The 27922-nt window shown below is 50.2% G+C and overlaps 1 protein-coding gene and 1 long non-coding RNA gene across 2 annotated transcripts; one reads left to right on the top strand and one right to left on the bottom strand.

The window, feature by feature from the left end:
• Nucleotides 1–1201: 1201 nt before the first annotated feature.
• Nucleotides 1202–6334, bottom strand: LOC143695255 (uncharacterized). Its single transcript, XR_013184360.1, has 2 exons — nt 6200–6334; nt 1202–2620 (listed from the first exon to the last, which is right to left on the bottom strand). It is a non-coding gene; the product is annotated as an uncharacterized LOC143695255 (long non-coding RNA).
• Nucleotides 6335–6503: 169 nt separating this feature from the next.
• Nucleotides 6504–27128, top strand: LOC129126575 (uncharacterized). The gene is made up of 3 exons (XM_077186303.1): nt 6504–6663; nt 7132–7961; nt 26815–27128. Exons 1-3 carry the CDS (start codon nt 6655–6657, stop codon nt 26942–26944), a joined length of 969 nt encoding a protein of 322 aa, XP_077042418.1. The 5' UTR covers nt 6504–6654; the 3' UTR covers nt 26945–27128.
• Nucleotides 27129–27922: the final 794 nt, after the last annotated feature.

The raw sequence follows: 27922 nt of genomic DNA, 5'->3' as shown, positions 1-27922 counted from the left end.
GGAATAAAATCAGGGAATGATGGGGTGGAAAAATGGCAAAAATAGGCAGAAAACTGGCCTGGCAGTATCAATGTAATTCTTAGGGCTAAGAACCAGCAGGTGACAAACAGGTGCCGTTTTTCTGGGATAAAAGGATCCGTGCCACTTCAAATAGCATAAAAAACTTGCCTGTGGCTGGGTCTCCATGGGCTGTGCCTCTCTCCCTTGAAGCCATCCATGCGGGAGTGTGACAGCACCAAGGGCAGTCCCAGGTGTCCCTGTGCCTCGTGTCACTGTCCTTGGCGGGCCAGCTGTCCCCTTTGTGGCCTGGCATGTGGCACGGGGGGCTCAGAGCCCGGCAGGGCCGCGCAGCCGGAGCAGCAGGGCTCCCACCGCCCCGTCCCGCAACGCTTTGTCCTTGGCTGCCGCTCTCGGTGCGCGGACAAAGACCTACGAGCCAACAGGAATCATCCTTTGGAGTCTGCACTGACAGCATGGAGAAACACTGATGGGATCATTTAATAAAATCCACACTGTTTCCTTGGGGAAGCTGAATAAACAGCGCTATCAGGAGCTGCCTCAGCCAGCCCTTGAAGGCCAGCAGTGCATGCTGCTGGGATCGTGCTCCTTGCACGCGGAGGGAGGCAGGGAGCTGGATCCAAGGGCTCATTAATCAAACGGGAGTTTGGCTCCGCTTTGGCCCACATGGAAGCCGGGATGCTGCACAAACACACCCTTCCCTTTGGCCATGAGCTGGCCACCTCCTCAGGCCAGCTGCAGGTGAGGGATGCACAGAGGAATGTGTGACGCCTCTTGTTTGCATTCCCCCTCACATCCAGGGAGGAGCCCGGGTCCCTCTGGGGCTGGTCCTGGCTGAGAATCCCCCTTGCTGCTCTTTCTGTGGAGAGCAGCTCAGTTAATCCGTGCCAGCTTCTTCTCCTCCTGCCCACTGTTGTCTGGGGACTGCCAACCCCCCGTCCCTGCTTGACACGTTTGGAGTAAGGCTGGGTGTGGACGTGTTCATGGAATCACAGAATCCCCAAATGGTTCAGGCTGGAAAGGATCTTAAAGCTCATCCAGTCCCACCCCCTGCCACAGGACACCTTCCACCATCCCAGATTGCTCCAAGCCCATCCAGCCTGGCATGGAACATTTCCAGGGATGGGGCAGCCACAACATCCACACCCACAAATATTAATGAATGTTGGACTTGAGACAGCACCTAAATCCATTCCTCCTTTATTAAGCTGATCCTAAGATGCATTATGATCCAGGGGAATCAAGGAGTTCTCAATGCCTACCCTTGTATCTGTGTTCTTGGAGTCATGTCACTGAGAACTTCAGTGTTTGTTTAAAAACTTTTCTCAGATAAGGTGTGAAGCCTGAGATCACTTTCAAGACTCAAAATTTTGCTCTCAAGAAAATTAGCTTTTAAAAAATGCCGTGGTTTGAGCCAGTGTCACAGTTTCAGGGAGTTTCAGGTGAGGAGTCCACAGCCCCATCAGTGCCAAGCCTTCCCTTCTAAGAACATCTTCCCCCCCTTTTCCTCCTTTCCCACCTTAAAGAAGAAGCTGAGGAAGCTGGAGCCAGTGCTGCTGTTGCCATCACTGCTTCTGGAATTTCCTTGGCAAGTGTGGCTTTTCTCCCATTTCTGTCCCTGCTGACTTCATCCTTTCAGCCCCTCTCCTACTTCTGGAGGTCTTGGTGGGCTCCATCCTCCAAAACCTCAACTGGCCTTTTAGGAAATCTAACATTTCTTCCTGTGAGTCCTCCGTTGAAAGCTTGTGGCCATTGCACCTTTCAGTGAGGCCAAAAACCTCAATTTATATCACTACAACTTACTTCTGACTCTCACAATTAGTTAATCTTGCATTGATGACTGCCCATTCTGAACCATGGGTCTGGTGCTGGGACATTCAGTGCATTCAGACCAAGGGGTCTCCTGACTTTCCTTAGTCTTTGGGTTTGGACTCTGTCCTGGTGCAGTTTTCATCAGATTTGGACCAGAGGGTGCTGGACACTGGAACAGACTCCCCAGGGAATGGTCCCAGCCCCTGTGAATTCAAGGAATGTTTGGACAAGGCTCTCAGACCTGTGGTGGGATGTCCTGCGCAGGGCCATGAGTCAGACTCATGATCCCTGTGAGTCCCTTCCAGCTCAGGATATTCTTGGATTTGTTGGAGTCAGTCATGGATATGGACAAGACACCTCAGGGTGGATCCCTTTCTCTGCTCTCTGCTATTCTGCTCTTTCCTGGCTATCTCCAAGAAAATTGCTCTGCACTAATCTTTTTTTATCAATTGCAGCAGCTTGCTGGGCTTTCTTCTAAATCTTCCAGATGTCTTTGATCAGCCATGCAAAACACTTTTCATTTTCTCCTGAACTTTGCTTTTCTCTTGAATAAAAAGTGCAGCCAGACTTGCTTAAGAGGTTTTCTTGAGGCAGTACCACTTTCCTTTCTGTCTTATGGACCGTGTTTTGCCTTTTAATTTCACCAACGTGACACCTTGGTAGGACAGGGCCAGGTGATTTCCTCATTTGGATCCAGTGGGGCTGGGATTTCCAGCCCTAAACTCCTTGGACTCTGGCACCAAAAATCGATCATAACATCACACAGCAGCTTCTCCCTTTTAAACTTTCTCTGAAATAACCAAAACAGCTCTTAAAATTCCTTTCGCTTACAGCTTACAGCTTACACTGTGGCATGAGTGTCTCATATCTCGCGACCCCTCCCGAGACCCCTCTTAGGACCCATCCGCACCCCCCAGGTCCCCCCACAGTGCCCCAGGACCCCTCCCCAGACCCCCCCAAACCCCCGGACCCCTCCCCAAACCCCCCCCAGACCCCCCGGACCCTCCCCCGCCCCCCCCCCCCGATCCCCTCTCAGGCCCCTCCCGCTCCTGTCCCGAGCCCGGGGGGTCCCGGCGGCGGCGGGGAAGGGGGCGCCGCTTCCGGCTCGCCTCTGATTGGCTGGGACGGCGCAGGGGAGGCGGGCCTTGCTGAGGGAAGCCGCGCCGTGATTGGTTAGTTCAGGGATGTGCAGCGCGCTGATTGGTTGGTTCGGGGCGGGGCGCGCCGCCATTGCTGGGAGCCCGCACACGCGGTGGAGGCGCGAGATTGTGAGGGAGAGCGGAGCTGAGGTGGGGCCGGGGGCAAACTGGGGGGGTTTGGGGCGGGTCTGAGGGGAAATTGGGGATTTTTAGGGGCATCGACGGGAAACACGAGGTTGTGCGGTGGGTTTGGGGGGAATGAGGGGGTCTGAGGGGGCTTTGGTGGGTCTGAGGGGGCTTTAGGGAGCTTTGGGGGGAGCTTGAGAGCGTCTGGAGCGTTCTCAGGTGGGTTTAGGGGGAACTGAGGGGAATTGGGAGAGTCTGGGGGGATTTTGGGGGATTGCGAGAGGAACTGGGCGGTTGTGAGTGGATCTGGGCGGTTCTGAGGTGGGTCTGGGGAACTTCGAGGAGTCTGAGGCGATTTCATGAGGTTTGGGGGGATTGAGGGGTCCGAGGGGGATTTGGGGCAGTCTGATGGATTTGGGGGCGTCTCAGGTGGGTCTGGGGTGAATTTTGGGGAGAACTGGGGGGTTTGAGGGTCCTGGGGAGGTTTTTGGGGTCCTGGGGAGGGTTTGGGGGTCCAGAGAGGTTCTGGGCCAACACTGGGGGACTCTGGGGAGTTTGGGGTTCCTGGAGGGGTCCTGGGGGAGATTTGGGGGTCCCGGGGGGTCCCAGGCCCACCCTGAACCGGGGTCTGGGGGTTTCGGGGGGAGGGGGCACTGCAGGGGTTCCCCCTCCCCCGTTTTTGGGGGGTCTCCCATGGTGCCCCCTCCCCAAAAAGCTCCCAGGGCCCCCTGAAGTGGCTCCTTTCCACCGGCCGGTGCCCCCTGATCCAGGACGGCCCCACTGAGGCTAGGGGGGTTTGTGGGGATTTTGGGGATTTTGAGAGGGTTTTTGGGGATTTGGGGGTGGCTTTTTTGGGAGATTTTCTTGGGAGTTCGGGGGGAATTATTGGGGTTTTGTGATGGCAATGTGATTTTGGGGGATTTTGTTGATTTGGGGTGTTTTGGATTTTTGGTGTTTTGTTGGGGTTGTGTAGGTTTTTTGGGGAAGGATTTATTGAAAAATTGGGGAGTTTTTTAAATTTTGCTGAGTTCCACTGGGATGTTTGGAGATTCTCTGGGGTTTTTGAGGTTTATCTTGTAATTTTTGGGGATTTTGTGGGGTTTTAGTGGAATTTTAGGGGGGCTTTGGGGCATTCCCTGGGTGTGGGGAAGGGCTGAGAGGCACCAAAATCTCCTTAAAAGCCGTGAAAGCCCCAATAAAACCCACAAAATCCCAATTAAACCTCTCAAAATCCCATTAGAACACTCTAGAATCCAAATAAAAGCCCACAAAATCCTTTGGAATCCCAAAAACCCCAAAAATCCAAATTAAACTCGGCAAATCCCTCAAAGATGTCCCCAAAATCAGAAAAAATCACAAAAAATCTTCCCCAAGATCCAAAGAAATCCTGGCAACACCCAAAACCCCCAAATCCCACCAAAAATCCCCAAATCCCCAATGAATCCCCCTGAATGCCACCACAATTCCAATAAAATGCCCCAAAATCTCCTAAAAATCCCAATAAAACCCCAGGAATTTCTGAGAATCCCAAAAAATCCCAACAAAATCCCAGTAAAACCCCCAAAATTCAAAAAGAGACTCAAGAAATTTCAATAAACCCCCAACCACCCCCAGAAAAACTCCCCCTCAAAATGCCAAGAAAATCCCCCAAAATCCAAACCCCCAAAATCCACAAAACCAGCCACTCCCAGTCAATCCCAGTGTGATTCCAGTCGCTCTCAGTGAGATCCCAGTGTAACCCAGCATGGACTCAGCTGCTCTCACTGGGATCCCAGTGTGATCCCAGTTGCTCCCAGCATAATTCCAGATGTTCCCAGTTCCTCCCATGATGATCCCAGTTGCCCCAAGAATAGTCCCAGTCCCTCCCAGCAGGGTCCCAGTCGTGCCCAGTTGCCTCCAGGGTAGATTCAGTTTCCCCCAGCATCGTCCCAGTTGCTCCCAGCATGGTCCCAGCTGTTCCCAGTGTGGTTCCAGTGCCCCCAGTATGGTTAGAGACACTCCCAGTATGTTTCAGTAAGCTCCAGTTTGATCCCAGTCACATGCCAGCCCTCCCAGTGTGGTCCCAGTATAATCCCAGTTGCTTCCAGTCTCTCCCAGTATGGTCCCAGCTGCCTCCAGTATGGTTCCAGTTGCTCCCTAGATCAGCCCAGTCAGTCCCAGTATGATGCCATTTGCTGCCAGCGTGCTCCCAGTTGCTCCCAGTCAGGCCCAGTCTGGGGGATGATGTGCAGGGTGTGCTCCCAGTCCCTCTCAGATCCTCCCAGTATTAGTCCAGTCCCTCCCCGTATGATCCAAATATGGCCCCAGTGTGCTCCCAGTCCCTGCCAGTATGAACCAGTTGTGCTCCACATGGTTCCAGTTGCTCTCTTTCACCCTCACTTTTGTTCCAGTCACTCCCAGTATGTCCCAGTGTAGCCCAGTTCCCTCCAGCGTCTTTGCAGTTCCTTCCAGTATGATCCCATTTGCTCCCAAGCACTCCCAGTCAGCCTCAGTGGAGTGGCACTCACTGCCAGAATGATCCCAGTCAGCTCCAGCATGATCCCAGTTCACCCCAGTATAAGCCCAGCAGTTTCCAATCACCCCCAGCATGCACCCATTCAGTTCCAGTTCCTCCCAGTTGCTCCTAGCATGTCCCCAGTTGTTCACAGCTACTCCCAGTAATACTCAGCACCATCCCAGTTCATCCCAGTAAATCCCATTTGTCCCTAACATGGTCTCAAGTGCCCCCCACAGGCTCCTACTCACTCCCAGTATGATCCCAGTGTCCCTAGGTGCAATCACAGTCTGCCCTGATACGGCAGTATGATCCCAGTCTGATGTCAGTACAAAGCCAGTACAGCCCCAGTCGCTCCCAGTCCGTCCCAGTGCAGCCCAGTCCCTGGCAGTGCTGCCACTGCTGGGATCCCCCAGGCCTGTGTGCGTTCCCCCCTGGCGGATGTGCCGAGAGGAGCCCCAAGGGCTGGCAGGGGCCAGGCAGGGTCCCCAGCAAGGCCCAGTTTGGATGTGCAGCCCCCAGTTTGCCCAGTTTGCCTCTCCTTTGGCCCGGGTTCCCCCCGCCCGCAGCGGCTGGGAGCAGCCGAGAGCCCCGCGCTGCCCATGCCGACCTGGCCCGGCTCCATCGCCGCTGCTGCCGCGGGCTGCGAGGGCTGCGGGAACGGGGCACCGAGGGTGTGGCTGCTGCTGGGGGAGGAGGAGGAGGGAGGGAAGGGCAGGGATGGAGGGGGAGGAGGAGGCGGGGTAAGGGGGGAGAAGGAGGGGGAGGGATGGAAGGGGCGGGATGGAAGAGGAGACGGAGGTGGGGATAAGACAGGGGAGGAGGAGGAGGGGGGATGGAAGAGGAGGAGCTGGAGGAGAAAGAGCAGTGAAGGAGGCGGGGTTAGGGGGGAGGAGGACAGGGAGGAAGGATGGAGGAGAAGAAGGAGGGGGAGATAAGACAGAGGAGGAGTGGGAGGAAGAGGAAGAGGAGGGACAAAGGCGGATCAAGGGTGAGCTGGGGGAACCATGCGTTCCAGCCTTGCCTGAATTCACAGCCCCCACCTGTGGGATCATCGCCTCCCTCATGGCGCAGGTAAGTGGGGAGGGGGAGTCCGGCCTGGATATCCCAGGGGTCCCTGGGTTGGGTTTTTGGGGGGATGTTTGGAGAATGAAGAAGTCCAAGGCTGAGCGGAAAAGGCCCCTCGGGGGGACATCGGGGGGTGGCGATGGCGGCTGCCGGCAGAGGCAGCCTGGAGGAGCAGAGCCCTGTGTGCCCCAGGAGGCCAAAGTGGGGAGGCCAGAGAGGGGGGAGCGCCGCCATTGGCGGGAGCCTCAAGAGCCTGGAGAGGGGCAGGGGGGACTCCTTGGAGCCACTGCAGCGCAGAGCAGAGAATGAGGGGAGAAGGGAGCCCGGGAGCCCAAAGAGCCCCGGCATCCCGAAATGGGGAGAGCCAAGAGGGGGCAGTGCGTCCCCAAAGACGGCCTGGGGGGATCTCGTTGCCCTTGCCTGTGGCACGGAGGCAAATCCCATGCTGTCCTTGTCCTTCCTCGCCCAGAGCAGGAGCTGAGCATGGAGAGCAGGGAGGACAAATGCCCGCGGCAGAACCTGGTGGCAGAGGCCGTTTTGAGCGGCTCCACGGCGCAGGAAGCCAACGGGGAGGAAAAGGCCCGGAGCTGCCGCACGAGGAGGGGCTGCAAACGCAGATGGCGGGGATGTGAGGGGGAAAGAGCCAGCCTGGGCCGGGAAGGCGGCCGGAGATGGAGCCAGAGCTCAGAGCTGGTGCTCCATGAGCAGCTCCATGATGGGGAGAAGCCCCACACGTGCGTGGAGTGTGGGAAGAGCTTCAGGTGGAACTCCGAGCTGATCAGGCACCAGAGGATCCACACTGGGGAACGGCCCTACGAGTGTGGGGAGTGTGGGAAGAGCTTCAGCTGCAGCTCCAGCCTGATCAGGCACCAGAGGACCCACACGGGGGAGAGGCCCTATGAGTGCTCCAAGTGTGGGAAGAGGTTTCAGACCATCTCTGATCTTCTCCTGCACTATCAGAGTCACACAGAGGAGAGGCCCTTCCAATGCCCAGACTGTGGGAAGGGATTCAAGCGTAACTTCGCCCTCATCACCCATCGGCGCATCCACACTGGGGAGAGGCCCTACGAGTGTGATAAATGCAGGAAGAGGTTTCTGACCAGCTCCCATCTCCTCCAGCACTATCAGATTCACAGAGAGGAGAGGCCATTCCAATGCCCCGACTGTGGGAAGGGATTCAGGCACAACTGCACCCTCGTCACCCACCGGCGCATCCACACTGGGGAGAGGCCCTACGAGTGTCCCCAGTGTGGGAAGAGCTTCTCCTGCAGCTCTAACTTGACCAAACACCAACGGAGGCACCGGTAAGGGAAGCCCTGCGAGTGCCCCGAGTGCGGGAAGAGCTTCGTGCGCTGCTGCAGCTCCATCCCCCACTGGAGGAGGCACTTTGGGCACAGCCCTGGTCACTCACATTCCCTGTGATCCATGTTGGGGACACTCCTGGCTGCTTCTCCTTTGGTTTGACCTGAATTTTTTTCTCTTCTCCATCTCTCTGTCCTCCAAAAGTCCATTGGGATGGAACAGTCACCTCAAAACCACTCTAATTCCACTGAAAATAACTGAATTTTAACCCAAAAAGGGCTCAATTCCACCTCAGATTGCTTGTTCCTTCCTCAAAAAACTCAATCCCATGCCAAACTCACTCCATTCCACAACTGTCAAGTTGAGATGGAGTTGGAAGGAGATTGGGAGAAGAGGGATCCCAATTTGGAGCAATGGGATGGGGATTGTGTGGGGCTGGGTGTGTGGGATGTATTTGATAGCAAATAAAACTTTCAGAGTTACTGATTTCTGTCCCGTTCATTTTCAGTCAGTTCTGTTTGCAGAGTGCCACCTTCTCAGCTGATTCAATTCCTATAAAAATCCCATTTTTTAAATCATCTAACCCAAACAATCCAAAAACCAATATCAAAATAAAACCACCTGCACACAATTAATGTTTTAAAAATAATTTTAATTTTTCAAGAGTACTTAAGGATGTTATTAAAGTTTAATTGTTTGGTTGAAATGTCTGAGAAATTATAGTGGTGTTTGGTTTTGTGTTTAGTATATTTGTAATATGAATTGTTTAACTAAGAGGTGTTAGATTACATGTTAATTTCTTTACATATTTTTTATCTAAAGTACATTAGTCATCGAGTTAAAATTTTCAACAGGTATTTCTTGATATATAATTTGTTTATTTATATGCATTGGTAATATTATAGTAATAGTTATTGTTGGTTTGAGTTGAATCATTGTTGGAGTTGAATCATTGGAAAGAAGAGTTGAGATTTTTATATTTTATTTTTATTATAATTTATTTAATTTCAATTATTATTTCTTTGTTTATAATTTTATTGCAATTTGTTGAGGGGATAGGAAGGAAGTTTAAGGGCAGGAACATTTTTTCCTTGCTGGGAACTGGAATTCCAGACCCTGGGAGTGTGTGCAGGACCCCACAGACTGGGATCAAAGATGGGCTTGGATCAAATATGGGCTGGGATCAAATATGAGCTGGGACTGTATGGACTGGGATCCCAGGGACTGGGACCAAATGGATCAGGACCACACAGACTGGGATCAAATATGGGCTGGGACTGTTTTTTAAAGTAACTTTGTTCTATAGTTTTTATTTCTGTCGTTAATTAAGCTCAGTGAAATGGCTGCTTGTGTTAAACTGCCTGCTTGGATGGGATAACATCCAATGCACACTGGGTGAGGACACCTGTACAGATCTGCCAACTATCAGCACTCCCCGTCTGAAGGCAGAGTGCACCAAGGCCCAAAAACTGGAGGTGATAAAGAGAATGGACTAAAGCCACAGCCAAGGAATCTGCATGCTCTAAAAAGGCAGATCCAGGGCAGAGCCATGCTAAACAGTTCTTGGAAGATGTAAACTGGGTGCATCTTGGCACTCAGCCAGGAGCACCCTGTTACCTTCAGGGATCCCCTGAAATACCTTTCCCCTTACATCAGCCTGGTGCATATTCATAGAGCCTCATGCACAGCAGCTGGGAAGGGTTTAACACTTTACTGGGTATATTAGTGTTCAGAAACACATAATCACCAGAATGATTATATGCAGGTGCTTTTATTGAAGAGCTCTGGGTGTCAGGGGTACCAACCCAAATCTGACTCCAACATGGGTTCGGGATGAACATGTTTTTATATTCTATCCTTATATAACTTTCATGTTAATGATTAAACTTCAATTGTTCTATTGTATACATAGATTTCAGCCAAGCATGGGCTCCTCATGGCCCCCCTCAAACTTCTAACATAGTTCCTCATGATTCTTCTTATGATTAAACAATAATTATATTTAATTACTAAACAATCATCACATCTAACAATTATATCATTTATCATGTTCTGCTTACGCAGGTGCAATTTCACATGATCTGGCAAGCACAAAGCCTAACATTTTCAGAGTCTATTTTTGACATTTTTCCAGGGCCCCACTATCATTCTCCCCCCTTTGAAAGCATTTTCACTTCACTATAGGTGTAAATGTTTTCACTTGATACAGTCCTTTATTTCTCAATTTATTCTTGACGTTCTTCAAGTCCATGGTTGATGTAAACGTTGTCGTGGATGCTGTCACGCACTGGAGAACCAGAAGATGGTGGGCGTGGATCTCGTGTCAGTGCCTTTATTATCTTCTGGTTCCAGGACGTTTTCTTCTGTATCTCTCCTTTCAAGATGCTGTGAACTAACCAAATTGCTAAGAATACAATTAGTAAGATTATCACACTCTCAATGATAGATTTAATCCATGAACTCACATTCCACCCTAGCCCTTTAAAGATTTTGCCTAGCCAGGTCGTAGTCAAATCCTTTTGCTCTTCTTGTGCTTCATGCTCTCTTTGTTTCAACTGATTGATGTCACATTCTACATCTGCAGTTACATTTGGGATGTGAACGCAGCAATGACCAACCCGTCCCTTTAAAAATCCACATACTCCATGCTCTTTCAGGAGTAACAAATCTAAGGCTAATCGATTTTGTAAAGTCATTTTTGTGGTGGCTTGTAATTGTACATTTAATTCTTTAAATCCTTCCCGGGTGACTCTTGCCAGTCTATCTACCTGACCTGTAAGTTTGTACAGCATCTTCTACTCTGATAGTTTGCTGTAGGACCAAGCAAAGACTCTAGGGCCCACCCAAATTTCACTCCACCAGAGGGTTCTTGCCAAGTGTCATCTGGAATTTCATTGTCTAGAACTTCTCATCTTGCTCTTATCTGCACAAGTTCATGTTTTCCGTTAAATGGGGACTTTTTCCAAATTGGAGATGAGGTTGGGAGGCCTAAAGTAATTTCCTTTACTTTCCCATCTACAGGCAGATGTGTTGTCCAGGTGCCATCGCTTGCTGCCCATACAAATTGTCCTGGACCTCGGACTGTACTCCTGGTACATCCTACAACTGCTTTATAATTCCCTCTGCCTTGTTTATGTTTGATCCCTCTGCAAGCACAGCCAGTTTGTAGGGCTGTTGCCAGGGGTGGCATCTGCTTTATCTCTGCATCAGCAGAAGTGCAGTCATAAGTTTTATTACATGCCCACCAACTTACTTTGTCTGCCCTCGTTCTGCTACTGGTGGCAGTGTTTGTTACTGCTGGATCTGTTTCATTCCCGGAGCCTTCCCACTTAATGCACCAAGGGGTGTTTGCCATACATTGGAATCTTTGAAGGATACTCACAGACCACGCACTGTCCCAAGGCTCTGTCTGACCTTTCTGATCCTTGGCCTCACACTTCCATACCAGAGTGGTTTCTGTAACATTTTCTATAATCTTTTTATAGTGTGGCAAATAGCATTGCCATTGTGTGATGCCTCCTGATTCTCCCATAGGGGTTCCTAGTGTGCCATCACTTAGAATACAGTCTTTCTGGCCCATGGGTTTCATCCATGTTCCTCTTTTCTCCCAAGTTTCCTTGACTACTTGCCTCGATTCGGGTACCTGTTTGCATGCAATTGTTTTGTTCTTTTGTATTTCAGGTAGTTTTGATGTTATGATTCCCCAATTTACTGGATGTCCTGCTGCCCTTGGTATTGGCAGACAGGCAGTTATTCTACAGGTGTTTTGCATTTTGGCAAAGGCTTTGACTAATCCAATCATTACATTCTCAGCCCAAACTGCATTAGAAACCTTTATCACCTGTGTTTCTGCTTGTACCTCTCTCTTCATTCTAGAATGAAGAGTGGTTAGTTGATCTTTTTGCATTCCACATCCCAAAGACATTAATGACCATACCATTGGCACAATTACTGATAGCATTCTCAAAGTGATTAAACACATCTTATCTGCAGCCTTGTTGGTTCCACAGTTTACACAGTCCGTGATCCAGGATGGATTTTCTTCACTCGGGTATAGTGAATCCAGGGGTCCACGCAGGCTACTTTGGCTGCTGTAAAGGTGGTCAGCAGTACCTGGTGGGGCCCACTCCACTTTTCTTTCAGCGGTTCTTCGTTCCAGTTCTTGATGTACACCTCGTCTCCTGGATGTATGTTATGAACTGGGTTCTCGAGAGTCAGCGGTCTATTCCACACGAGGATGCTCCGGAGCCGAGCTAAAGTTTTCCCGAGAGACAGAACATAATTATACACTTCCTGCTTTCCTGTGACGTGCACATTAGGGTTAGGCTCAGGAGATTCATATGGTTTCCCATGCAATATCTCATAAGGACTGACTGACATCCCACTCCTAGGCTTTATCCGAATCCTCAGCAGTGCTATTGGCAAAGCCTGGGGCCACTGCAATTTGGCTTCTTGGCATATTTTACTGATTTGCCTCTTTAGTGTCTGATTCATCCTCTCTACCTGTCCACTCAACTGGGGTCTCCATGGTGTGTGGAGGTCCCAAGTTATCCCCAGCAATCTACTTACCTCTCTTACTACTGTAGCTATGAAATGGGGCCCCCTATCTGATGATACCCTAGGGGCACCCCGAACCTGGGAATAATCTCCTGTAGTAACCACTTTACTGTTTCCTTTGCTTGGTTGGTGCGACAGGGAAGGGCTTCTGGCCACCCAGAGAATGTGTCAACCCCCACTAACAGGTATTTGTATCCTCGAGTTCTTGGCAAGTCTACAAAATCTACCTGCCAATAGTCTCCTGGCTCTATTCCTATCCGAATTCGTCCTAGCTGTGCCTGTCGTCTAGGCACTGGGTTGTTTTTCAAGCAGATATCACATTTTGACATTACTGATTTTGCCATTGTTAACATCCGTACCGAAATTCAACCCTGCTTTAGCAATTTTACCAATGCCTCTGCACCCCAATGACATTCGTTATTTTTAATTTGTAGAACTTCTCTCATTATCAAGGGGGTACCACTATCTGTCCTTGTGCAGTCACATACCATCCCTCTGAATTCTTTTGTGCATTTAGCAAACGTGCCAGTCTCTCATCTTCTACTGAATATTTTGGTTCTGGAGGCAAATTGAATTGGGATACATTAAGCTATAAAGGTATCAATGCCATTGTTGTTTGCACCTCTTGAGCAACCTGTCGGGCTCTCCAGTCTGCCTTTCGATTTCCCTCACAGATTTTGGAGTTTCCTGATTGCTGTGCTTTGCAGTGTATGATTGCCACTTGTTCAGGTTTTTGTACTGCTTTTATCAATTGCAGGACTGCATCCTGATGTTTAATGTGCATACCCAGAGAAGGACAATAGTCCCCTTTCTTTCCACAGTGCTCCGTGTACATGCACCAGTCCAAAAGCATATTTTGAGTCAGTCCAGATATTTACCTTTTTCCCTTCACTTAATTCTAGTGTCCTGGTTAAAGCAACCAGTTCTGCCTTCTGGGCAGATGTATTTGGTGGTAATGCCTTTGCCTCCACTGCTGTACTGACTGTTGTTACCGCATACCCAGCGTATCTGGTTCCGTTTTCCACGAAGCTGCTCCCATCTGTAAACAGCTCCCACTCTGGCTGCTCTAGTGGGACGTCTTTCAGGTCTTCTCTTGCTGAGTAGGTGTACTCTATTACCTCCACACAGTCATGCTCTAATGGGCCTTCTTCAGTTGTGGTACCTAGGAACAAAGCTGGATTCAAAAGGTTAGTTGTTTTTAATGTGACATCATCCTGCTCAGTCAGGACTACCTGGAATTTCATCATCCTGCTTGGGGATAGCCAATGGCCCCCTTCTGCTCTAAGACAGTGGTTACCATGTGTGGTACATTGACATCTATGTGCCTTCCCATCGTGAGCTTCCTGGCTTCTTGTATCAGCATCACAGTGGCTGCGACTGCCCGCAGACATGGAGGCCGCCCGGCACTTATGCTGTCAAGTTGTTTGGAAAAGTAGCCCAGCGGCCTTTTCCAGCTTCCCAGACCTTGGGTCAGGACTCCTAGTGCTAGGCGCAGCCTTTCATGGACAAACAGCTGAAAATCTTTAGACAGATCAGGTAAGCCTAATGCTGGAGCAGTTGTCAGTGCTTCCTTTAATTTTAGGAAGGCTTCTTTCTGTGGCTTGCCCCAGGTGAATGGCTGCATCTTCTGAGCTTCACACAGGGGTTTCGCAATCCGTCCACAGTCCATGATCCACAGGCGACACCATCCTGCCATCCCGAGGAAGACTCGCAGCTCATGTAGATTCTGGGGCTCTGGAATAGCACAAATGGCTTGGATACGGTTAGTGCCTAGTTTTCATTTGCCCTTGTGAAATTTCACATCCCAGGTAGATCACAGTCTGTTGGGCAATTTGTGCTTTCCTCTGGGTACTTTATAACCTCCCATTCCCAGTAAATTTAAAATCTCAATGGTTACCTTTATACAGGTTGCTTTTCTTCTGTAGCTATTAGTATATCATCAACATACTGCAACAACAGGTATTGGTCTCTTGGTACTTGCCCACTCTCGGTGCAAATCTCCAGCTCCTTTGCCAGTTGGTTTCCGAATAGGGTCGGCGAGTTCTTATATCGTGTCCAGGTGAGCTGGGTCTTTCTCCCATTCCCTGGGTTTTCCCACTCACAGGCAAACAGTTTCCTACTTTCTTTGTCAAGGGGGATGCAGAAAAAGGCATCTTTTAAATCAATTTCAGTAAACCACTTGTATATCTCTTTTACAGATGTTAGCAATGTGTAAGGATTTGTTACCACTGGAGAAATGTCCTTTGTTATTTTATTGATTGCTCTCAAATCCTGCACTAATCTATATTCACCATTTGGCTTCTTTACTGGAAATATTGGTGTATTCAATTCTGATTCACATTCTTCTAATATTTGGTATTTCAAGAATTTCTCAATAATCTTTACTTATTCCTTGCCATGCTTCTGGTTTTATGGGATATTGTTTGACTTGTACAGCCCTCGCCCCTTCTTTTAACTCTACATGCACTGGTTGTGCCAATTTAGATTTCCCTGGTGTATCTGTCTCCCATACAGAGGGAATCACTGCATCTCCTACCTCCCTAGGGATAGAGGGAACAGGTTTTTCTTTGATCATTAATATCTGTCCCGTCTTTGATTCAGATATTTTCATTATAAGCTCCCCATTTTCAAAGGTTATTACCGCATCAAGTTTCGCTAGCAAATCTCTCCCGAAAAGCAGAATTGGACACTCAGGTACGTATAGGAATTCGTGTGTTATAACTTTGTTCCCAAAACACAAATCTAGGAGTTGCAAGAATGGCCGTTTTTCCTCTTTCCCTGTAGCGCCGACTATTGTTGTTTCCTTGTCCCCAATTTGTCCTTGCAGATCATTCAATACCAAGTAAGTAGCTCCTCTATCTATTAGAAATTTGACCTCTTTATGTCCTAATTGTTTATTTATAAGAGGTTCCTGATCTTGTTCTACTGGCTCTGTGTCTAGTCAGCTGGTATACTCCCCCAAAACCATCCCCTTGGTAACCTGCAGGCACTGACTGCCCTGGTGAAACTGGTTGTTCAAGTCTGGACATTGTCTCTTCCTGCCGAACTTCATATAGTTTAGACCAATTTATAATTTTGGGCACAGCATTCTGAACTCCTATTTGGATCCACTCTTGATATTTCCGTAGTCTCCCGATATCGCAAAATAAATTAGGGTCCCAATTTGGATCCTCAGTTGGGAAATTCTCATCTAAATTCCCTGTTACGAGTCCATTTCTGATGTTCTCTCTTGCCCTTTCTTTGGCTGCCTTAAGTACCATCTCTTTCTCAGTAGAATCCATCAAAGTATATAATATAAATATATTAGATATATTAATATACTATATATAATTATATATATATTTATAATATATTAATATACATATTATTGTATGTCATCCCAGTCAAGATTTTAAGTTTTTTATAACCATTTTTACTACTCATGCCATTTTATCAGGATTTTCTCTATGAATTCTGGCTGATTGTTTCCAAATAACTAAATCTGCAGGAGAGAAAGGCACTTTTATAAATACTGGCCCTTCCACTCCTACACTTTGTCGCAAGGGGGCAATTACAGTCCGTTTTTGTCTGCCTATGTCTTTTCTATCCATAACTGGGGCAAGGTTAGACCGACTCCTGGTTCTGGGGGCTACCCCATCATTGATTCTCTCTCTCTCCTTTCTACCACAGTTAGGTTTTGCTCATCTTCCGAGGAAGAGGGATCAGGTGACGATGGGAGAGGAGAATAAAGAGGGAAGGGTGTACTAGACGAGACAGGTTCAGGACTAGGTGGGGTAGGAGCAGGCAGTGGGATAGGGACAGATGGAACAGGTGGGATAGGGTTAGGTTCTCTTGTTCCTATTGGAGCTACCTGTAAATCAATATCTGTATAATTTTCCCTACTCAGGCTTTCTTTCAACGCCAAGTGTTCTAAACAACGTTCCTCACCAACCCCACACTTATTGCTTGCAGATGTTTTAACCATCATTAATTCACATTCATCCTGCCATTCTGGCTTTGCCCGTAAATAGAAAAACAAATCAACATACAGAACCTCATCCCATTTTCCTTCTTGTTTACAAAACGACATTAACTGCGAAATAGTGTTATATTGCAGAGTACCGTATTTTGGCCATTTTTCACCATACTCCAAGGCATATCCTGGCCACCATGTATTACAATAATCAATCAACTTAGCTTTACGTAATTCTTCCCCAAAATTCCCGTTTCCAATGTGCTAGTAAGCACCCCAAAGGAGAACTTTGCGGGATAGAGGTGTTGCCGCCCAAAATCCCTTTCAGTTTCTCCCTTCCAAATATACCACAAATTGCCGAACCCACAACGCTCTCGCGATTGTCTTATGGAACAGCGCCTGGGCTTGTACCAGCAGGAATTCCTTTAGCCCAAGCAAGCGTAGCTTTCACTGCGTCTCATTGGCAGGCACCCAAACCAAAGTAAAAAGCACCTTACCTTTCTCCCGGGGACGTGGCGAGCGGCAGAAGCGGTCGCGGCCGATCGAGCTCCCCGAGAATCCCTCGGTGCCGGCTGGAGCGCGGTCGAGTTGCGAAACTCACTCAGCAGCACCCGCAGGGTCCCATCCGGGGTCGCCAAAATGTTAGCGTTCAGAAACACATAATCACATCAGCGATTATATGCGGTGCTTTTTATTCAAGAGCTCTGGGAATCGGGGTAGTTTCCACCCAAATCTGATTCCGACCATACATTCGAGGTGAATGTGTTTTATCCTCTATCATTACATAACTTTCATGTTAATTATTAAACTTATATTCTTCTATTGTATACACAGATTTCAGCTAAACATAGCCCCCTTTAAATTTCCAACATAGTTTCTCACGATTCGTCTTATGGTTATAGAATAATTATATTTAATTACTAAACAATCACCACATCTAACAATTATATCTTTTATCATACTGCTTACGCAGGTGCAGTGACCTGAGAAAACACAAAGCCCAATATTTTCAAAGACTATTTTTAACATTTTCCAGGGCTCCACTCTCACTTTTATTTCTTGTGGGAAAAAACCCTCCATCTCAACCAGGCATTCATGGCCAAAACTGGGCAACTGCCTCTGGAATTCCTTATATCCAAGGATAGCTCCCAGACAAAAGCTGCCAGCACTGACAAGTCTGGCTGGCCTTGGCTTCCTGAGGGCTGGCCCTCATCTGCCTCTGAAACACTGGGGCTGGGTGCTTTCCTTCCTTATGAAAAGAGCTCTTCTTCCTGTCCAGGCACCCACAGCCAAAACTGAGATTGCACCTCCAAAATGCCCAATGTCCAAGGAAAGCCCCTAGACAAAAGGTGCCAGGAGAGACAGGGCTGGCTGGCTTGGCCTGAGGGTGGCCACCTCTCATCTTCTTCCTAAACACTTGGACTTTGTGCATTACTTTCCTATGGGCAAAAACACCCATCTTGACCATGGCCAAAACTGGGATTCCCCCTCCAAAACTCCGTACATCCAAGGATTGCTCCCAGGTGAAAGCTGCCAGGACAGACAGGTCTGGCTGCCCTTGGCTCCTGGGGGTGCCTCTCCCCTGCTGTCCAAACACTGGGGCTGGGTGCTTTCCTTCCTATGGAAAAGAACCGTCCTTCTTATCCATGCAGAAACGGCCAAAATTGGGGTTCCATCTCCCAAATTCCTGATATCCAAGGGTTGCTTTCAGACAAAAGCTGCCAGGACAGAGAGGTCTGGCTGGCCTTGGCCTCTGATGGCCGCCTTTCATCTGCCCCGGAGACACCACCGGTGTTCTGTGCTTTCCTTCCTATGGAAAAGAACCATCCTTCTCCTCCAGTGTCCATGTCTGAAATTGGGATTCCACCTCTGAAATTCTCAATATCCAAGGGTTGCTCCCAGGCAAAATCTGCCAGTACCATCAAGGCTGGCTGGCCTGGGCCTCTGGTGGCTGCGCCTGCAACAGTGGGGCTGGGTTCTTTCCTTCCCATGGAGATTCCTGGGACACTGTGGGGACCTCATGGAACCAAGGGGATCATTGTGGCCCCACTGGAGCCCATGGAACCAAGGGGATCATTGTGGCACCACTGGAGCCCATGGAACCAAGGGGATCATTGTGGCACCACTGGAGCCAAGGGAACCAAGGGGATCATTGTGGCACCACTGGAGCCCATGGAACCAAGGGGCCATGGTGACACAGAGGGGCTCCATGGACCCAGAGACCATTGTGGCTCTGTGGGGCCTGATGGAACCATGGAGACCATTCCAACCTTCAGGGCCTGGTGTCACCAAGGGGGCATTATGACACCTCAGGGCCCCATGGAAGCAAGGGACCATTGGGACACTGTGGGACCCCATGGAACCCAGGGAACATGGAACAGCTCTGGCTGGCTTGGCCTCCCAGGGGCCACCTGACAGCTCTGACTGATCTTAGGGTGTCAAGGGCTGCCTCTCATCAGCTCTTCGAGCACTAGGGCTCTGTGCTTTCCTTGCTATGGAAAAGAGCTGTCTGACTTTTCAGATGCCCATTGCCAGAACGGGTACTCTCCCTAAAATAATTTCCTCTATGCAAGGGTATCTCACAAAACCAAACCTGCCAGCTCTGGCTGGCCTTGGCCTCTGGTGGTCACCTCTCATCTGCCGCTGAAACACTGGGGCTCTGTTCCTTCATTCCTATGGAAAAGAACCAGCCTTCTTGTCCAGGGACCATGGCCAAAATTAGAATTTGGCCTCCCAAATTCTGTATATCCAAGGATTGCTCCCAGACAAAAGTAGCCAGGACAGACAGGTCGGGCTGGCCCTGTCCTCTGGTGACTTTCTTAGACTCTGAGCTGAATGTTTTCATTTGTAAACACCTTGGAGAGGGCCCAGAGATGTCCCAAGGAGGGGTTTGGAGACCTAGGGCCCATGAGCACTGTATAGGGACAAAGGAGCTCTGTGCTCAGTGGGGTGGAGCCTGAGGACAGTGGAGTAGAGCCATGAGAGTGTTTAAAGAGCGATTTCAGGGATGGTGGATCCTTTTGACATAGTGGAAAACAGCCAGAGAGAGAAAGAATTAACGCCAAGGGCAGCTGGGGAGGCCCAGAGTGGCTGCAGGAGAAAGGAATTTCCCTGTCAGGGCAGGGCTGTGGTGCAGCACGTCCCCAGCAGGAGCCTGGAGCAGCCCCAGGCTTTGTGTGGGAAGGCAGGGGCAGGCAGGAGGCAGAGCTGTCAGCAAAGGAAGGGCCCAGCCAGGTGGGGCAGCCGGGGGATGCCCAGAGCCTGCAGGGACAGAGGCCAGGGCAGGGACACCGTGGGACAGCCTGGGCTGCACAGGGCACAGGGATGGGCAGCAGCTGCAAGACAGCCCTGACAGAGCCAACCTGGGCAGCGCTTTGGCCATGGCTGCTGGGCCTGGGCCTGAGCCAGGAGGGGACAAGTGACCCTTGCAGACCTGGGGCCTCATTGCCTCCTTGTCCCTGCTCAGCAGCCTGGCAGGGGCCGCCCCACGCTCCTGCCCTTGGCATTGCCCATCCCCACATGCCAGTGCCCATCCCGGGAAGAGCCCTGAGCAAGGAGGGAGGGACAGGATCTGCCTGGCCAGGCCCTGGGGCTCAGGCCTGGGCCCTTTACATTCCTGAAACAAATCCAGGTTTGCTCAGCACCAGAGACACCTTTGCCTTGTTTGTCCCCAGCTGCCATCAGGGCCTCCAGTGTTCTGCTCTCCCTGGAACCCAGGGACACTTTCTCAGCCCTGTCCCTCACAGGGATCTCTTTAAAGTACAAGAAACTTCAGTATTTCAATCTGACTTGGAGCTCTTGAGAAGTCTTTGAGCCCACTCTGAGGGACTGGGTGTGATGCAAAGAGCAGCAAAGGCCCAGAGGGTGATTAAAGTCCTTGTGCTGTGTCTGTGCTGCTGAGCTGGGCTGGGCTCCTGGCCCAGAGGCAGCTCCTGGCAAGGGCAGCAGAGCTGCAGAGAGACAGCTCTGGCCAGGAGCAGCTCCTGTGCACAGCCCAGCATGGCTGGGGCACTGCCAGGGCCCCTCAGGGACACGAGCAGGGCACAGACAGAGCTCCCAGGGGCTCAGCACTGGCCGGGGCTGTGGGATGTCCCCGCGGGGGCTGTGTCACAGCAGCACCTCTGGGGCTGTGTCCCAGAGCCACAGAGCAGCTGGGATGGCAGCAAGGGGCTGTGTGACAGCACAGAGTGGGCTGTGTGACAGCACTGAGGGGGTTGTGACATCACAGAGCTAGCTGTGACATCACAGAAGGAAACTCTGTGACATCGCAATGTGGGTTGTGACACAGAGTCACAGAGCAGCTGTGTGATGCCACAGAGAAGGCTGTCACATCACAGGGGGACTGTGACATCACAAATGTGCTGTGTGACATCACATAGCAGCTGAATGATATCATATAAAGGTTGTGTGACATAACAGAGTGATTGTGTGACATCACAGGGGCAGTGTGACATCACAGGGGCTGTGTGACATCACAGGGGCTGTGTGACATCACAGAGGCTGTGTGACATCACGGGGGCTGTGTGACATCACAGAGATTGTGTGACATCACATGGGGCTGTGTGACATCACAGGGGCTGTGTGACATCACGGGGGCTGTGTGAGGTCCCTGGGGAGGTCACTCTGCCCCGGCCCCCTCACAGCTCCCCCCAGAGCAGTCCAACCCTGCTCGTGCACAGCAGGGTCCCCTCTCCCCCCGGGTCCCCTGGCCCCGCAGCCTCCCCCAGAGGATGTTCCACGAGATCGACCCCAGAGCCTGACACGGGGACGGGGGGCCGGGGCCCTGGGGGTGGCACAGGGGGACAGGGACCCCCCGGCAGCGTCCCCGTGTGCCCCAGGGCCAGAGCCTGGGCCAGGGCTCCTTCACCCTGTTATAGATAAATATCATAATATTGGCTTTTTGCAAATATTAAAATGGATTTTATCTGTGTGGTGTTAAAGTAACTTTGTTCTAAAGATATAGTTTTTATTTCTGTTGTTAATTGTGCTTAGACATAGTAGTGAAATAGCTGATAGAAGTGTGCTTGTGTTAAACTGCCTGCTTGGGTGGGATAACATCCAATGCACACGGGATGAGGACACCTGTACAGATCTGCCAACTATCAGCACTCCCTGTCTGAAGGCAGAGTGCACCAAGGCCCAAAACCTGGAGGTGATAAAGAGAAGGAGCCAAAACCACAGCCAAGAAACACACATGCTCTGAAAAGGCAGACCCAAGGAGGGGCCATGTAAAATCATTCCTGGAATATGTAAAGTAGTTTATGGACATGCATGAGGCTCTATGAATATGCACCAGGCTGATGTAAGGAGAAAGGTATTTCAGGGGATCCCCGAAGGTAACAGGGTGCTCCTGGCTGAGTGCCAAGATGCACCCGGCCATAATAACCTTTGCTCCATGGTCCTGCTCTCCCATTGTCCTTTATTAAACTTTGTACATTTTCACAGGAGAGTGAACGCATTTTTCACAAATGGAATCTCAAGGAAACAAGGGTCAGTTGTTAAGCCAAGGCTCTGCTTTTATCAAGTGGGGCCTCATGGGACACAGGTGCCACTGGGACATTGCCAGGTCTGGTAGGAACAAGGCTCCATTATTGCACAGTGTTACAGATGAGTAATGTCATAGTTGGGTCTCACAGTGAGGAGATAGATCCTATGTGTGTGTTAAGATGTGTAGTGATGTTATTGTCATCTGTCCCCCATAGTCCTCTTCCCCTGCCCTTGTAATGGCCTTAGTGGTTGGGGCATTTGGGGAGGGCAGGTTTGTCACTGGAAGGCAGGCATGGCAACACCTGCTCTCCAGTCAGGGTGCAAGAAAGCATTCTCCACCAATGGACGGCCACAAAGAGTTACCTGACAGACTTTGGGTGGGGCTAGGATTACCTGGTGCAACACCAAAAGCCTAAAAGGAGGAGCAGCCAATTTGTGAAGGAGCCATGTGGCTGATAGCCACGGGGTGGGGAAGGGCTCCCAGTGCTGTGATTTCTCCTGTTTCAGTCCTTTGTTGTCATTTTTTTCAAGGTTGAATCAACTCTAAAATTTTAAAAGTAGAGGTCATTTCTCACAGACAGCAAGGCCTCAGGGCGCCCAGGAGAGCGGCGTGACAATGACATCTTGGGGAACCAAGTGTCACCTGCAAACACAACGGGGCCTCATGGAAGCCAGGGGCCACTTGGATATTGCCAGGGCAGGTGGAACTCAGTGTCCATTGTGACACAGCACAGCCTCGTGGAACTCAGCAGAGCATTGGGACAGCCTGGAATCTCATGGAGCCAAGACTCTGCTTTGGCAAAGTGGGGCCCACAGGACACAGGTGCCACTGGGACATTGCCAGCTCTTGTGGAACCCAGTGTCCGCTGTGACACAGCAGAACCTCATGGAAACATGGGGGCCACTGTGACGCAATGGAATCCCATGGAAGCAAGTGTCAGTTGTGAACGCAGCAGGGCCTCACAGAACCCAGGGGCAACGGGGACCGTGCTGTGGCTCGTGGGAGCAAGGGGCCATTGTGACCCAGCGGGGCCTCCTGGAACCCAGGAGAACATTGTGGGCCCATGGATCCTCATAGAAGCACGGCCCCGTTGTGACAAAGTGCAGCATCCCAATGGTCTCCTGGGTTCCATGAGTCCTCGCTGTGTTTAGAATTGACACTTGGTTCCCCAAGATTCCATGGCTCCATCCCTCTGCTCTCCTGTGATTTGAGGCTGTGCTGTGTCACAATGGACACTTGCTTCCTCCACGGCTGGAGATGTCCCAGTGGCACTGGGCTTCCATGAGGCCGCGCTTTGTCACAATGGGGCCTTGCTGCCATGAGATTCCATTGTCCCACAGTGGTCTCCTGGGTGCCACAAGGCCTGCCTTTGTCACAGTGGAACCTTGCTTGCACGAGCCCTGGCAATGTCCCAGTGGCACAGGGGTTCCAGGAGACCCTGCCGTGTCACAATGGGCCCTTGGTTCCATCAGGTTCCATTGTGTCCCAGGGCTCTCCTAGGTCCCATGAGGCCTTGGTCTGCCACAGTGGTGTCTTGTTCCTACCAGGCCTGACAATGTCCCAGTGGCACCTGTGTCCCATGAGGCCCCACTTGATCAAAGCAGAGCCTTGCTCCCATGAGATTCCACTGTGTCACAATGTTCTGCTTGGTTTCATGGGAACCTGATGTGTTGACAATTGATCCTTGGATCCTAGAGGTTCCATTGCATCACGGCTGTGTCCTTGGTTCCAGGAGGCCCAGCTTTGTCACAACTGGACCCTGGTTCCATGAGATTCCATTGTATCACAGCACTGTCCTTGGTTCCATGAGGCCCTGCTGGGTCACAGTGGAGCCTTTGTGCCATTCGTTTCCATGGTGCCACAATGGTCTCCAGCATTCCATGAGGCCACGCAGCAAAAGAGTGGACCCTTGAATCCATGAGTTCCCATTCCATCAGGATGATCTCTTGCATTCCATGAGGCCCTGCTGTGTCACTAAGGAGCCTTTGTTCCATGTGTTCCCTTTGGGACACCATGGTCTCCAGCGCTCCATGAGGCTGAGCCGTGAAACTCTGGGCTCTTGGTTCAATGAGATCCCAGCACGGTGTCACCATGGTCTCCTGGGTCCTGTAACAATTCACACTTGGTTCCATGAGATCCCACCACGGTGTCACCATGGTCTCCTGGGTCCCATGAGGCCCCTCTCTGTGTCACAGTGTTTGCCTTGGTTTCCTGAGAAGCTGATGTGTTGACAGCTGACCCTTGGCTCCTTGAGATTCCATTGCATCCCAGCGGTGTCCTTGGTTTCATAAAGCCCAGGTTTGTCACAAGGGAGCTGTGGTTTCAGGATATTCCATGGTGACACAAGGGTCTCATCGCTCTCTGAGGCTGCACCGTGAAACAGTGGGCACCTGGTTCCATGAGATTCCATGGGGTAACAGTCAATTCTTTTGCTTCTTTTCTGCCAAGGTCGGGATGAAATCCCAAGACAGCATTTCTTGTTTGGACTCAGGTGTTCATTAGCTCTTGTCTCTAGAACAGTCTCACAAGCTGTGAGTTCTGCGGCACTTCGCCAACAAGGTAAAAATGGAGCCCTGTCTCTCTCTCTGCAAGGTCTTTTGAGGATAAACTGTCCAATTAAGAAATGGCAGCTAAATTATTTTTACTTTTAACCCAATAACCAAACACCCATGCCCAACATAAGGGACGAGGAGGAGGAGGAGGAGGAAGAGGAGGAGGAGGAGGAGGAGAAGGAGAAGGAGAAGAAGAAGAAGAAGAAGAAGAAGAAGAAGAAGAAGAAAAAGAAGAAGAAGAAGAAAAAGAAGAAGAAGAAGAAGGATCAGCCTCCACCCTAAAACCTCCATCTTGCTTTATCTATATTACTATATTCTAAAACCTTAAACTCCAAGTTGTCCACCATGTGATATTACACCCTTCTATTCAAACTCCACACCCATAATCCCAGCTCCATCATTCCATTTTGGAAGCCTTCTCCACAGCCTCAAGCCAAATGCAGTGTTCTCTTGGGGGTCAGTGTCTGTCAGCTCAGAAAGTCCAAAATTCTCAGCAGCCCGGGTTCCAACAGGTAACAATGTTCTCCTGTGTTCCAGTAGGTTCCATTGGGCCCGGCTCTGTCACCATGGACACCTGGTTCCATGGATTCCATTGGGTGACAATGTTCTCCAGTGTCACCATGGACATCTGGTTCCCTGGATTCCATGGGGTGACAATGTTCTCCAGTGCCACCATGGACACCTGGTTCCATGGGATTCCATTGGGTGACAATGTTCTCCAGTGTCACCATGGACACCTGGTTCCATGGGATTCCATGGGGTGACAATATTCTCCATTGTCACCATGGACACCTGGTTCCATGGATTCCATTGGGTGACAATGTTCTCCAGTGTTCCATCAGGCCCGGCTCTGTCCCCATGGACACTCGGTTCCATGGGCAGTGTCCATGTCCCAGTGGCACCTGTGTTCCATGGCACCCCTGTCTGACCAGGGACAGTTTGTCCCAGGACATTCCATGGAGTCCCAGCGGTCACTTGGGTTCCATGCAGGTGCCTGGGCAGCGGGAGCTCAGCCCAAATATCCTGGGGGTCCCTGGGCTGGTGTTTGTTGGGGGGAACCTTTGGATCTTGCAGGGCTCCAAAGCTGAGCCGCGGATGCCCCTTGGGACAGAGTGGAGCAGCATGGAAGCCAGGAGACCCTGATGGAGCCAGGAGAGCCTGATGGAGCCAGGAGACCCTGATGGAAGCCAGGAGAGCCTGATGGAAACCAGGAGACCCTGATGGAGCCAGGAGACCCTGATGGAAGCCAGGAGACCCTGATGGAAACCAGGAGACCCTGATGGAGCCAGGAGAGCCTGATGGAGCCAAGGCTGCAGCGGGACCCAGAGGGACCTCACGGGAGCCAGGAGAGCGTTGTGAGGCTGTGGAACAATGTGGCACTGAGGTTTCACTGGGGCTTGGCAGAAGCTCCCGGAGACAAGGAAGCACTGGGAGCCTCCGGAATCAGCGTCTGCAGGAGGATTTTCTGCTCCCTCCTGGGATGCTGGTGGACAATAAAGCCTGAGGCAGCCTCCCAAGGGTCCGGCTGTGCCACCAGCGGGGGCCACATCTGGGGGGACGCCCGGCCAGCCCTGGCCCTGCTGCTCCTCCTGGCCGGGCCTGGAGCTGCTGGGAGCCCGGGCTGGGGGAATCCTCAGGGCTGTGCAAGGAAAGGTTCAGCACAAGCAGCCCTGGAGCGAGATGTGCAGTGTGAAACACGCCAATCACTTGTTTTTAAAATTGTAAAAGTTCCATAGTAATAAAATGGTTATAAAAATAGCAATACAATTAGAGTAATAATAATTTGGACAATTTGAATTAGGACAATATGAGACAATAGAGAGAAAGGGTTATGGAGGTCCGGGTACCTTTTTCTGGGCACCACGAGCCCGAAAAGGGACACCCGTTATCAAAGGATTAACCCTTAAAAACAACAGCCTGTTGCATATTCATACACTTCATCCAGGATGCATAAATTCCATTCAAACACAGGATTCTGTCTGGACAGTGCCACCTTCTTCCTCTGAATCCTAACAGCGCCTTCAAGGCGGGAAGAAATTCATTTCTTCTGATAAGAGGGCAATAAATTCTTTTTCTCTGAAAGATTTAGGTGTCCTGTGGCTGCTATCTCACTGCAAGTCCTTTAATTAAAACAAGAATCCTACATAGCATCGTTTCTATTTTAACAATTTTTATAACCTAAAACTATATTTAACACAGTACTTAAGAGAATTAATACAGCATTACTTTCTAACAGCAGACATATAATATTCATTTTAATATTTGCGAAAAGCCAATCATAAAATACATGCATTTTTCCCATGCAGGCAAAGCCAGCGAGGCAGCAGAGCAAGAGAGAGAGCAGAGCCAGCGACACAACAAACGCACCGAGAGCGAGAGAGCAAGTTTGAACAGAGCTTGCAAAGGGCAAAATCAGCTCAGACCAGGTTAGACTGAAGAACAAGGAGCACCAGGCATGGGCTGATGGTCCAGGTAAAAAGTTCCAACGTGAGGAGGACGACAGAAGCCTTCATCAAAAGAGCACCAGAAGACTGAGGGCCGCCACAGGAGGAACGGACGCAGGCGCTGAAGCCACACACGGCTGTAAAACCGGGACACAGCTTTATGCAAATGTGAGTATGCTAACGAAGTGTTGTAATTGTGACTTTTAAAATGGAGCTGAAGGCCAAAGGAGACCGAGTGGGTTTTTGCCAGAGAGATCCCCCTCGCTCCCAGCGCTGGATACACAAATCCCTGCTCTGTCTGACTGCAGAGTTTGATTTCCTCGCCCAGTTTGTCCCACTCCCCCTTTCCCTGCCCTCTCCTCCCCTCTCCCAAGCCCATTTATGGGATTTGGGGTCATTTATGGGATTTGTGGTAATTTATGGGATTGGGGTCATCTGGAGAATTTGGGGTCATTTATGGGATTTGGGGTCATTTGGGGGATTTGGGTTCTTTGTGTGCCTTTGAGGTTATTTGGGGTTTTTTGGGGTTATTCGGGGTAAATTTGGGATCATTTTTTGGTTTTTAGGGCTGTGTGTGTGGGGGGTAATTCAGGGCCAGTTCTGTGTGGGTTTGGGATCATTTTATGGGATTGGAAGGGATTTTAATGGATTTTAATAGGAATTTAGTAGGATTTTAATAGAATTTAATGGGATTTAAAAGGAATTTTAATAGGATTTAATGGGATTTTAGTGGGATTTTATGGACTTTTAATGGGATTTGATGGGATTGTAATAGAATTTTATGGGATTTTAATGAGATGTCATGGGATTTTAATGGAATATAATAGGATTTTAATGGGATTTTAATGGTGTTTAATGGGAATTGAGTGGAATTTAATGTGATTTTTATGGGATTTTAATGGGATTTGATGGGGGTTTCCCCCAGTCCACAGCTCCCTCCCACCTCAATTTGAGGGTCCCATCCCCCTCT

This window comes from Agelaius phoeniceus, chromosome 15, assembly GCF_051311805.1.
Source record: "Agelaius phoeniceus isolate bAgePho1 chromosome 15, bAgePho1.hap1, whole genome shotgun sequence".
NCBI lineage: Eukaryota > Metazoa > Chordata > Aves > Passeriformes > Icteridae > Agelaius > Agelaius phoeniceus.
The sequence above is the reverse complement of the archived record's forward strand: the minus strand, read 5'-3'. Positions and strand labels throughout refer to the sequence as shown.

Coding starts and splice junctions, on each gene's coding strand:
- LOC129126575 (XM_077186303.1), top strand. Junction 7,962..26,814: donor AAACACCAACGGAGGCACCG/GTAAGGGAAGCC, acceptor TTTCCCATGCAG/GCAAAGCCAGCGAGGCAGCA.